At 35.1% G+C, this 13,053-nt stretch overlaps 1 protein-coding gene across 2 annotated transcripts in view; it reads left to right on the top strand.

Moving 5' to 3' along the window:
• LOC125653668 (plexin-A4-like) overlaps window positions 1–13,053 on the top strand; it is a 53,550-nt gene that overhangs the window by 33,565 nt on the left and 6,932 nt on the right. For both annotated transcript variants that reach the window (XM_056142993.1, XM_056142994.1), the window contains one exon: window positions 1,483–1,606. In XM_056142993.1, coding sequence (XP_055998968.1) covers window positions 1,483–1,606 — 124 coding nt within the window. The remainder of the gene's footprint in view (window positions 1–1,482; window positions 1,607–13,053) is intronic.

Below are 13,053 nucleotides of genomic sequence, written 5' to 3'. Positions count from 1 at the left end.
GGCCCCCGGGGGTAGGATGGGGTGACAATAGGGGATTAAAGTTTTACATACAGATATGTAGGTCTTCTCAAGAACAACTGGGCCAGAAAGTTTAAATTTACACAAAAGCTTCCTGACATAGTGCATATTCTCACTGTTTTTGGCCCCTGAGATTTGGGTGGGGTCACAATAGGGGGTCAAAATTTTATATTCGAGTATGTAGGGAAAATCTTTGAAAATCTTCTCAAAAACCACTGGGGCAGAAAAGTTTATATTTACATCAAATCTTCCTGACATAATAGTAGGCTTAAATTTGTGCAATTCATAGCACCTGAGGTTAGGGTGTGGCCACAATGGGGGATCAGTGTTATATGCTGATAATGGGAAAAATCTGTTTAAAAATCTCCTGAAGTACTTATGCTAGGGCTTTCATATTTGGTATATAATTTTTTTTTATAATAAGACCTTTTTTTGTGATGCAATGGTGTGTGATATTGTGACCTTGACCTGGAAGTTTGATCTACTTTTAGCAAAAATCTTTCCTATTTAATATATCCTGAACGATTTAAGGTAGGTCTTTCATATCTTAATGTATATATTTCTTGTAACAAGATCTTTCATTTGATATCATGATCTTTGATCTTGTTACCTAAACTTGGGAGTATGATGTACTTTTAAGAAAACATAAACCTATTGAATATATTCGGAACTATTTTAGGTCGGGCTTTCATATTTTGTATATAGTGCTTCTTTATCACAAGACCTTATTATGTTGTGAAGCTTTACCTTGTGACCTTGATCTGGATGTTTGACCTAATTTTAATAAAAATCTTATCTATTTAATATATCCTGAACTATTTAAGATTGAGCTTTCATATTTTGTATGTAAGTTTCTTATGGTAAGGTCTTCTTATCATACCATGATCAATGACCCTGTAACCCTAGTTTTATCCAGAATAGGAAGGTCATGTTAGTCATATTGGTGTTGAGGCATCTCTGTGTTATGGGAATTCATTTATGGTGATGTTGTGATCCTTTGGGGCTATAGGTTGGGGCAACAATATGGGGTCAAAATTTTCCATGGCAATAAAGATTGATAAAAGAGTCTTTTAAATATCACAACAGACGAACAATGGCATGGCCAAGGTGACTCGGGTGAGGAATGTGACCCATGGTCCTCTTATTAGAAGTTTTCGTTGAAAATTCAGTTTCATCAAGTTATAAATTATGGAGAAGCACACTGAACATTGAAGTTCAATTGCTTGGATATTAAATCCTTAATTATGAACATGGATGTGTTCTATACTTTTGGCCATGCTTTTTATCACGGATTTAACTGTGACTGTCGTAGTTTCAGAATATTATAATGCTAATGGAATCAGAAATACTAAACCAATTTTTAATTCAATAAATTGATCATCTTCCCATCACTAATAATCTCTAGACCATAGATTGACCCACTTCTCAGGGCTGTGTTTAATTTTCATGATGGTTTTTTTCCAGATGTGTTGAAAAGAATGAATGTGACAGTAAAATGAGCCACTGGCTGCCATCTGTGAGAAATCAATGTTTACAACTGAAATTGAAAGAGGAATCACATTATGGAGTGAATCTTGAAAACAAATTGGTAAATCAGCACATTGATATCAATCAAATTTATTTAACACTTTTGATTTAATACAAAATTCTGAAAGAGAAAATGTGTTACAGTTTCGCATGCTTATCCCCTTGTTGTTTTCTCGCAAATTAATTTTTATGCTCCTCTTTGAAAAAGGGGACATATACTGTTTTTTTCACATGTCGGTCAGTATAGGTTTAGTCTTGTCTGCTCAAGATCTAAAGATCTGACTGAAATAGCAGGTATTCGAAATCGGCCTTCAGATAGTTGATAGTAAGTAGTATTTTGAACAGGATTTGGAAGTCTTCATAAGTATTTTAAATGCATATACATATGTACGAATGTTATATCGGTGTGTTGTTTTAGAATATTTCCCCCCACATTTTTAGGTCACCTGAGTAAACTCAAGTCACCTATTGCAATTGGTTGTCGTCCGTCTTCGTCCGTCGTGCAGTAATGATTGAACATTTTTAACTTCTTCTTGATAACTACCGGTCTAATTCTTTTCAAATTTGGTATGAAGCATCTTTGGGACAATGTGGACATAAATTGTAAAATTCAGGACTCCTGCATCCCTGGGGCCTTAAGGGCGGGGCAAAAACTGCCAAAACTTGACCAATTTTCAAAAATCTTCTTCTCAAGAACCGCACGTTTATGAAAAACTAAATGCATATATTGATGTAAAGCAGGAAGGCCGCTACCAAAATTATAAATTTCATATTCCCCGGGGTAGGGGTAGGGGTTCTGACCCCAAGGCAGGGCCAAATTTACTATATATGGTGTTTGTGTAAAACAAATAGCAAAATTGTCAATTTGATGATCCCAGGGTAGGGATTTTGGTATTAGGGTGGGCCTACATGGTCAGTTATTAACTGTGTGAACAATAGACATTTTAACTTCTTCTTGATAACTAATTTACTCATTCATTTCAAGTTCGGTATGAAACATATTTGGAACAAGGGGGATATAAGTTGTAAATTTCAGGATTAAAACTGCCAAAAATTGACCAATTTTCAAAAATCTTCTCCTCTAAAACTGAAAATATTTAAAGCTGTATGACCCGATGTTCATGTATTATTTTTGCACATAATTACTTTAAAGCAGATTAATTACTTTACAAAGTTATTAACTTTCCCTTAATTACACGCTTGAAAACATCTGTATCTAAAAGAAAACTGAGAATATTATTTAGAAAGCAAATATAGTGTGGTACATATATAAATCATCCAGAAAACCTCGGGCCTTTGACCCAAAGCACGGTGTATTTGGTGAAAGGCCCGAGGTGTTACAGATAACGCATAAATTATACAGTGTTAGACGTCTATAAATAGCCCCACGCGTGTCAGGGGAATCCCAAAATAATGTATTAACTCCGACGCATTTGTCTAGTTTTAAGGCTGAAAGAGGAGCGTAAAACAACGAATTACCAAGAGGTATTTGATATTTTTATTTATATAAATTTATGGCACGGTACTGTTGTAACAAAATACACAGCTTTACACAGATAAGACCACCGATGATCTGAAAGTTTGAACTGGTCACGTGACTGTCACTTGAAATGGCAAAGTGATGCGGTTGTTTGTAAACACCGATTTAAAATCAAATAAGTTTGGTTAAAACTGGTGAAATAATGTATGACATGTCATACAGCCTCATAACTACACTGAGTGGCCAAAAGTATTGCAACAAACATGGCTGACGTCATCACAATTTTACTCGCTTCACATTTTATTTTTATTGCTGACGCGTAACAAAGTAAGCTTGGGTCGTGATGTCAGGTATGCGAATTAACTAGGGTACGAATTATATGGGGAACCGTTTGTAATTCAAAGTTGCAGACGATTTCCAGTTAGGTATCGAATGAAAACAATGTCGAAGAATGAGAGAAAATTGTCAAAGGACCTAAAGGAAAGGATTGTAATTCTAAATTCAAAGGGATTTAATGACAACAAAATTAGTGAATCATTGGGAATCCATCGAAGCACTGTTGGACGAGTTTTGAAAACATTCCGTCAAAAAGAAAGTGTTAAAACCGATCCCCGGAGAGGAAGGCCCCGAGTGATAGATGAGAGGGGTGATTGGAAACTTTATCGCTTTCTGAAAACTAACAGAAGACAATTTCTTCAAGACATTACATCAACTTTTAATAGGAATGAAGACACAAATGTGTCCATGAGAACTGTTCGTCGTAAGTTACACCAGGAAGGATACAGGAGGGGCAAAATTCAGAAAACGCTTACAATCGCTAAAGTCAACAAACAACGCCGAATTTTGTGGTGCCGAGGAAAAGACATTGGAAACCTGAACAGTGGTAGAAAGTTATTTTCTCAGACGAAACACAGGTAGTCATTGGACAAAATAACTCTGTAAGTTTGTGGAGAAAATCGTCTGAGAAGAGGAAACCTTACCGTCTGAACCAACGCAAAACGCCCGTGAGAGTAAGTTGTATGTTTTAGGGGTGTATTACCTATTATGGTATTGGTGTTCGTGTACCTGTTGATAGAAATCTGAACTCAGCAAGGTATATTGAATTGCTGGATAATCACTTATGGCCCGTTGTTAGCAAAATTTTTGGAAATCGGCAATTTATTTTCCAAGACGATAATTCCACCCCCACTCCTCTAGACAGACCAATACTTGGAAATAAGAAAACAGTATTCCAAAATTCAACTGGCCTGCACAGTCCCCGGACCTTAATGTCATTGAAAATGTCTGGCGTTGTATCAAAATCAACCTGTCCCGTGAGTTTGATGATATTAAAAACCGGGATGACCTAATGGCTGCAGCGACAAAAATTTGGAATGACCTCTCTCAAACATATATCCGTAGCTTCCATGCTTCAATATCTTCAAGACTACGACAAGTTATTATTCAGAAAGACTTTGCAACAAAATACTAGAAAAAAAAGGTAAATAAATAATGTTTATTTCATTGAAAGTTGGTTTTTTCCATGCAGCTGTTATTTACATTGTGATGACGTCAGCCATGTTTGTTGCAATACTTTTGGCCACTCAGTGTACATACGTACGATGATTTAATAGCATTTTTATGAAATGGAAAAAAAAATGATGTAATTCGGACCATACAGCTTTAAGAAAAACTATTAAAATGCATAGTGATGTAGAGCAGGAAGATTTCTACCAAAATAGTATTACTTAGTAGGAAAACGGAAAACCTTGTAGGTAGAATACAAACTGAACTGTAAGCTCCAAGATATTGGATTTTGGTACATTTGATAACTATGATGAAAGGAAGATGCCTATTGTTTTTCAAGGTTAGAGGTCAAAGGTCAAAGTTACAGTATCACAGTCATTAAGATACAAACCAAACCGTAAGCTACAAGATATTGCAAGTTGGTATATTTGATCACCATAATGAGGGGAAGATGCCTATTATTTTTCAAGGTCAAGGTCACAGTATCACTTAGTCAAACCTTGTAGGCAGTATGCAAACCGAACTGTTGGGACTAGGACTGTCAAACTTTGTACACATACACTTTATGCCAAATTGAGAATGCTTCGAATTGTTTCTTAAGGTCAAAGGTCAAGGTCGTAGTAGCAGGATGCCGACCGATTCATTGGGGCAAGGACCATCAAACTTGGTACACATATATGCAAGGTGAAGATAACGAACAGTGATCAATCTCATAATTCCTACAAGCAATACAAAATAGATAGTTGGGCAAACACGGACCCCTGGACACATCAGAGGTGGGATCAGGTGCCTAGGAGGAGTAAGCATCCCCTGTTGAATATACATCATGCCAAGTGAAAATATTACAGAGAGAGTACATGATTTGTCTTATTTTTAAGATGCAAAGATAGTACAGTACCAACCAGACCCAACCTACCACCCAAGCAGTCCCAGAAAGCAGTCCCGGGGACTGCTCTTGGACTGTTCTCTCAAAGAGTAGGACTGCACTGGGACTGCATGCTTTGTTCAGCCAAGCGTGAATGAATCACGTGATGTTATGATTGACAAGAACATTGTACCTTTATAGTTTTTCTACTTTGTAACTAAGTCTTAGTGTCTTAACCAGAACAATTTGATTCATGATAACTGTACATGTGCACTCACATGTATGCACAGTTTTTTGTTTGTTTTTGTTTTTTGTTTTATAGGTTTTTAAAGAAGCAGATTTTACATGAATGTGAACAATTTACTCCTTGTTCTCTTTCCACTAAATCATGATTTTACGTACCATTTTACAAGACAGTACATGTATGTGTACTTCAGTGATATTTCCATGTAAAAATAAACAGAAAAATATTTACCTGTCAGCGCCCGCTTTGGTCTGTGACATCTTCGGTGTTGGATTTTCTAACCCAGAATGAAAAATCACTCTTTTCGGATTCAATTAGAATTTGCTTTATCAATTTTGATTGGTCAATTACATTTGAAAAATGAAATCCATTGGACCATTTATTAGATAGACGAGTTTGTAGATGATTCTTGAGGGGAGATGTGGTATGGGGTCGGCAGCTTTGATATGAAGGGTCCCCCATACTCATACAAGTATAATTATTGTGTCCATGGAAACGGAAGACACGGAATGTTGTCGTGTGTTTACAGGTGTCAAAATAGGGCTATCATGAGTAGCAAAAGAGCAATTATTGGTAAATGTTGTCGTCGGTAACGCCTTGAACACGTCTATTCGGGAACATGCATTTTACAAACACAGCTGTACCTTCGATTTCGGTTTAAACAACATGGACATATACACTTTGATTGGAATCTTCATAATTATTTAAATCTGTCTAAATGTTGTAGTGAAATTAAACAATTTTACAATGCTGGCAATAAATAACCCATATCTAACCAATCATTTACAAATTAAAAATATGTTTACACGTAAGTGGAAAGCAGTTTTTGCTAGTTTAATATAGACAATAAGTGAATAAATCATTTAGGCGACTTTAAACACATTTATTTCAATAACCCAGTCAAGAAATAAATATAAGTATGCTACATAATTTTCAGAACCCAAAATACACTTCACATGTATGAAATATTAAAAAACTAAATAATGAATAATAACAACAGAATTGCCTGACAGAACATGGACGTCAATTGATTTTACGTTGTGAAATTGTGGTTATCAGACTTATAAACTCTGCATGTATCTTTTTTCACTCGTATTCATAAACTATCATTTTGTTATAAATTCATAAAAAAGTGTCACACAAGTATTTTGAATATGTGCTGTTTTCATGTATAATGTATTGTTTTTCTCTTTAATTACATTGAAAGTCATGTATCTTCGATTTCGACTGCCATATTGACGCGCTCCAGCGATTATCGACAATGTTTATTGATAAGCTCACTGTCGGCTTAGCTCCTCCCACTAGTTATCTTAACCCCGCCTACTGGGACTGATGGGATTGCTTTTCGATTTGTTTACTGGGACTACTGGGACTGCTTTTCGGTTTGCTTACTGGTGCTGCTGTGGGACTGCCCTTGGATTGCTCTGGGACTGCTAAGCAGTCCTCGGGACTGCTCTGGGACTGCTTTCTGTCAGGTTGGGTCTGGTTGGTATTTTATATGTGTCACACCCTAATGATTGCTGATACTACTTGAAGCAAAGTTGTTCATATCCTGGTGTAAGAAAAACACCCTATATTAGCTTTTCACAGGCGTATTATGTACCGTTGGCGGTACTCTTGTTAATAATCTTTTCTACAACTGCACATGTGCATTAAAATCTAAATGCATAGCAATTTATAGCATGATGACCTCTACCAAAATTGTAAATTTCATAATCTCCTGGATAGGGGTTCTGACCCCAGGGTCGGGCCAAACTTACTATATAGTGTTTTTATATAAAACATTTAAATAGCATCTTCTTTAGTGCTATTGATATTAATTTGAAACTAAATGGATATTTAGGACGGGCAGGTTGTCCTTTAGCAATTTGTAAAATTTGTAAATTTGATTATCCCAGGAGTAGTGGTTTTGGTATCAGGGTGGGGTCAAAAATGGTAAGTTATTAAATGTGTAAACAATAGAAAATTTTAATTTCTTGATACCTACCATCCCAATTCCTTTCAAATTTGGTATGAAATTCAGGGCTCTTGTACCCATAGGGCTTTAGGGGTAGGGCAAAAACTGCCAAAATTGACCAATTTTAAAAAATCTTCTCTACAACCGCACATGTGCAAGAAAAACTAAATGCATAGTGAATGACGTATATCAGGAAGGCCACTACCAAAGTCGTAAATTCCATGATCCCAGGGGTAGGGGTTCTGACCCCAGGGTGGGGCCAAACTTAGTATAAAGTGTTTATGTGTAAAACATTTGAATAACATCTTTAGTGCTTTTGATACTACGTGTAAATTGAAAGTATATAGAAATTTAGAAGGAGTAGGTAGTCCTTTACCAAAATTGTAAATTGCATGATCCTAGGGGGTAAGAGTTTGGTTTCGGAGTTTTATCAAAATTGTAATAAAGATTTGAAGGACTTCAAGCTTTCTGATACTGTATAAAATCTAAATGCATACTTAGGAAGAGCAGAAAAGGATGAAAAAATGGCGAATTTTACAACCCTGGGTTTTGACTCTAGGATGGGTTCAAATTAGTTATACATGTATCTTTTAATGTTAATACACCTATGATCACAGTTTTTTTTAATTTATTGGTTTACGGATTAAAAAAAATCGGGGTTGGTCGGTAGAAAAGAAATAAAAATAAAATAAGGATTTTCAATATCTATCGTTGTTTTATTTTCAATAAATCATTAGCATCATTTTTTGAGTACAAATAAACAAAACATGTATTAAATCACTGTTAGATATTAGATTTTAAAAATCTTTAGAGTGACTATAGTATGCTATGAGTGTATAAAAAATGCATTTTCAAATTCAGTGCATAATTATTATCTATGTTACACTTTGGTAGAACATGTTAGTTGAGAAAATGTGTACGGTCATATCTCTTTGATGTTGTAAAGTATCCATTATTTATATTATGTTGTTCAGTAATTTTACTGTTTATACTCAACAAAGATTTTACATTAATTTACAAATTGTAAATATAAGGAAAATTTTTTAATATATCAGCACTAGCTACTACAATTTTATGTAGTAATTCCATTTCTAATTTCAGAATGTTTATATCCCATGAAATAATTTTTAACCCCATCCCCCCCCCCCCCCCACAAAGATGTGCCCTTGGAATTCTCTACCACCTTTAATTGATAAAACTGTTTTCTGTTTTTCATTTTTTTTGGTACTCAGATTCTTTCCACCACTTCACAAGGTATACTAATTTTCGAGAAATACATGTATGCATACGTTTCCGAGTTTCATCTGGGAATTCGTCATATTTTTAACGGGCATTCATGAAAGTATCAAAAGCGTCTAACAATTTTTCACACTGTTCTATTCTCTATTCAGATTTTTGACGGCAGAGATGCACGTACATGTATTCAAATACGTTTATTATGGCATGTACTGCTGTGGTATAAAGTCACTAGTTAGAATTATAAATCTAACTGTCTCGGGACAGGCCCTCACCACACTCAAACCGGGTCCGTAGGACATTATATCATATACCTAGTAGTGTATTAGCCCTGATATACCTATCTTGGCTAGGGTGAGACAGCTGCAAGTAGGTAGGGCGGTCTCGCCCTAAGGGCCGAGATATCTCTGTCTCGGCCCGTTGTCAAGGGGCTGTCTCGCCCTCAAATTTCAAATGGCTATTTCTTCTTTTTTTTTGTTAAATCTAACATAACTACATGAAAAAAATGATGTTAGACACAATTTTAAAAAAAATATAATACTTTCTTCCACAACAAAATTTAATTTAAGCAGAAAAATTAAATAAAAACATTTTGAAAAACAGCGCTAAATTGTAGCGAGTATATAAGCAAATGGGGGTAACCCAAGTAACAATTGTTTATTTAGAACAATAACACGTTTAACTTCATTTCAAAACAATCAACGTTCTAGGCGACAGAAAACAGTAGGATGATTATGGAGGGTGATACTGAAGCATTTTCAGAAATTCCCGGTCCTAATGGAGATAAAATGTTAATTTACAGCAATTTTGATGTAGAAAACTGTTTTAAAACGATTTCTGAAATTTAAAATCCCAAGGATTTGGCAATAAAATGAGAAAAGTAAAACCATTATCTTCCGACGTTTTTCAACGACTTATAGATGCTAAACAGATGGGAAACGGTAAAAAAAAAACTTACTTCAGTATAAGGTAACATTCCTTAAGCAAAGAAATAGCAGCATCAGATCTGTAAACATTCCCGTTCATACGATGACGCCACGTAAACAAAGTTCTACAACCCTTACAAATTATATGAAATATTGAAAACGGACGAGTTTGGTAAATCCGAAAAAATAAATAAAAATAATTCACTTATTTCCAATTTTAGTATCAATTAGCAAGCCCCTAGGAGCTGCTTAATAGAATATACATGTACATGAACAACACAACGATAGATATGACGAGTTTCTCAGCTAAGCAGTTCAGTTAATTCTAGACCACATGAGGGGATGTGGACCCATAATTAATCATCCAATTATCGTGACCAGCAATGGAATAAAGCTATACAAAACCCAGACTTTAGCATGTTTCACAATGCCAATAGTACTGGAAACGTAACCATTAAAGTAAAGTCACTGAAGGAATGAAATAGTCAAATATCGTTGTACAGTATATCATGTATTTATGTTTGAGTCAATACCCCCAATACCCCCCCCCACCCCCCCTCCCCCCCAATTTCAAAAAAAAAATGTTTATCAACTTGTTGTGTTTTAGGTATATGATATAAACAATATCACACTCTAATGTTGATCTCGGACCTGGGATTGCCCCTCGAGTGATCTCGGGCCGAGATCAACTCTCGGGGCCAATCCCAGGTCCGAGATCAACATTAGAGTGTGATATTCTATATATATATATATATATATATATATATATATATATATATATCACTTAACTATAGAACATCCGATCCGATATGGTAAAGTTGCTAACAACTGTACCTTCCCCTCATTCTTAGACACCCAAATAGCACTGCAAGAATACCGCCAATGGCAAATAAAACTTCAAATTACTCGCCCTTGATTACAGGTGGCGCACGATCCGTTAACGTCCAAGGCGTTTCTAACCTCAAGTTTAAGAGAGCGTCGGAAGGTTTAGATTAGAAAGTTGTTGAATATTTAGTAACGATGGCGGATTACGGTTCGTAGGACCTCACTGCGCTTAGAGACGAACTTAGAAAACGCATTGCAAGACTCTCTGGGCGGAAAGGAAAGCACGTTGAGAGTTTCAGCTGTAACCGAATTTTCTCTGTCACATCGATTAAATAAAGACATTCAATACACATTGAACGTTTTTCATTATAAACTACTTCGTGGTGAAGGTTACATACTTAAACAGTAGTTTAGGTTGAATATATAATATACAATACATCATAATTCTTTATAAGTTGTTGAATTACATATGTTTTAAACAATAAGATGCGCCCCCCCCCCCCCTCTCTCGATCGAGGATTAAGAATATCAATTATAAATATATCCATATATATCTGAAATTCTATTATTAAGCTGTTAAAATGTGTAGTAATAGTGAATGTATATGTATAACTTCTCTTTATGAAATAAAATTCACGATAGAGAAGGCACATGTATACAGAGTACATGATATATCATACCACATTAAACAGTTTATTTGCGTGTTTTAACTTATATCACTTACGTGATGACGTCACGATAGGTAAACAGTTTGCGATTAACTTTTTTATTAGTCCATAGGGCAAGCGAGAGCATAATAATTGGCAGGTCAAATAAATTTTACTACCCCATATGCTAGCTGTACAATAATGATTCAAAATTTCGAGTTTCTACATTTTAATTGAATATTACAATTTGGATTGCAAGTTTAAGACGGAAGTTCAAACTTTCTTTCAACTTCTAAATTCACGTCTCCATCCATATACTATGATTGATATACTATGAGTTGGTTGTACTCTGCGTGAAAAGCACAACTGTATCCTGCGTATAGGAATGGTTGTATCCAAATGACGTTTGTCCATGGTGTTGCAGGAAACTGATGTAGGCCTACATAATTTGACCCGTGTTTACTTTCATGTATAAGGATTTATCATGTTTATATGTATCATGACAGTTCATGATATGAATGATTTAATACTAAAATACATCACTAAACAAATGTAGTACACTTTTCAATTTGAAGGTCAATTTGAATGTTCATACTTCAGATTGAAATCGAAGTTACAAGTGAACATTGAAAAACGTAATGCAATGATTTTTTAAAATAAAAACCACAATGAACAATAGGCCTATGTGTGGCTTTTATTATAACATGTAACATTGTATACATGTATATGATAGTGAAATTTGTAATTTACTTCACTTGGATAAATTTATAGCTTTATGAATTTGCATTTAATTTCGATAAAAGTAGATATGATTCAAATTTTCTTTCTAAAAAATTCAGAAATATCTTAATCTCTTGAGATGTATTTTTCTTCTGGTTTGCGTCAACAGTTAAAATAGGCTAGGACTGGTATTCGTTTCTTTGACGTATTGGACTGTACTTACGTGGGTCAGTTGATAAACATGACATAACAACATAACTATGATAATGCAAACTTTGATAAGTTATGAAAGTTTGACAATTTCATCTCATATTTTGATTAATTTCATACGTATTGACTATTGAAGAATCCAGACTCGTTTTCCCTGAAATTCAAACAATATTTTACAACACTTTTTGAATTATAACAAAATTAACAATGAAAGTAAAGTGTTGAAATTAATTTACAATCCAGTCAACAAAAACGAAAACAAGACCTAAGAATATTCACTGCCTTACAGTTACAGTCTGATTATAGCCACCCCTCCATTACAGTCGTGTCGTCGTACCGAGTGACGGCGGAGGGGGTGGGGGGTGCTATTAGCAATCACGTTCATTCATATATTTTGACGATCTTGGTTAACTCTAAAATTAATTTTTAAATGACATCTGAAATGTATTTTTGTACCATACTTGGTTTATATATTGAGGACTCAAATTTCCCCTGTTCAATTATAGATCTAGTCTAGAAAGAGGGGGGGGGGGGGGGGGGGGGGGGGGTCATAGAATTATAAGATCATTGATGACTGTATCACTAAGGATAAATAAAATTTCAGCATAAAACATTCATGCAGAATATTACGATCTACAGAGCAAATGTTTAATCCCCCGTAAATACTATATGCAACAAAGTCGTCATCTGATATCTGTGAAGTCGGACTGAACTGAAGACTGAAGTTTATAGCGCACGACGCTGAGTGGAACTTAAAACGATCGTTGTCGCTGTCACATTTGATGACAATGAACCAATTGATTTTTTTAAAAGCTTCATATCTCGGGAATTCTACCCCCGCTCGCTGTTTGCACAACAAATTCCTTACACTCTCTTATAAATCTTATGTACA

Source organism: Ostrea edulis, chromosome 7, assembly GCF_947568905.1.
Source record: "Ostrea edulis chromosome 7, xbOstEdul1.1, whole genome shotgun sequence".
NCBI lineage: Eukaryota > Metazoa > Mollusca > Bivalvia > Ostreida > Ostreidae > Ostrea > Ostrea edulis.
The sequence above is the reverse complement of the archived record's forward strand: the minus strand, read 5'-3'. Positions and strand labels throughout refer to the sequence as shown.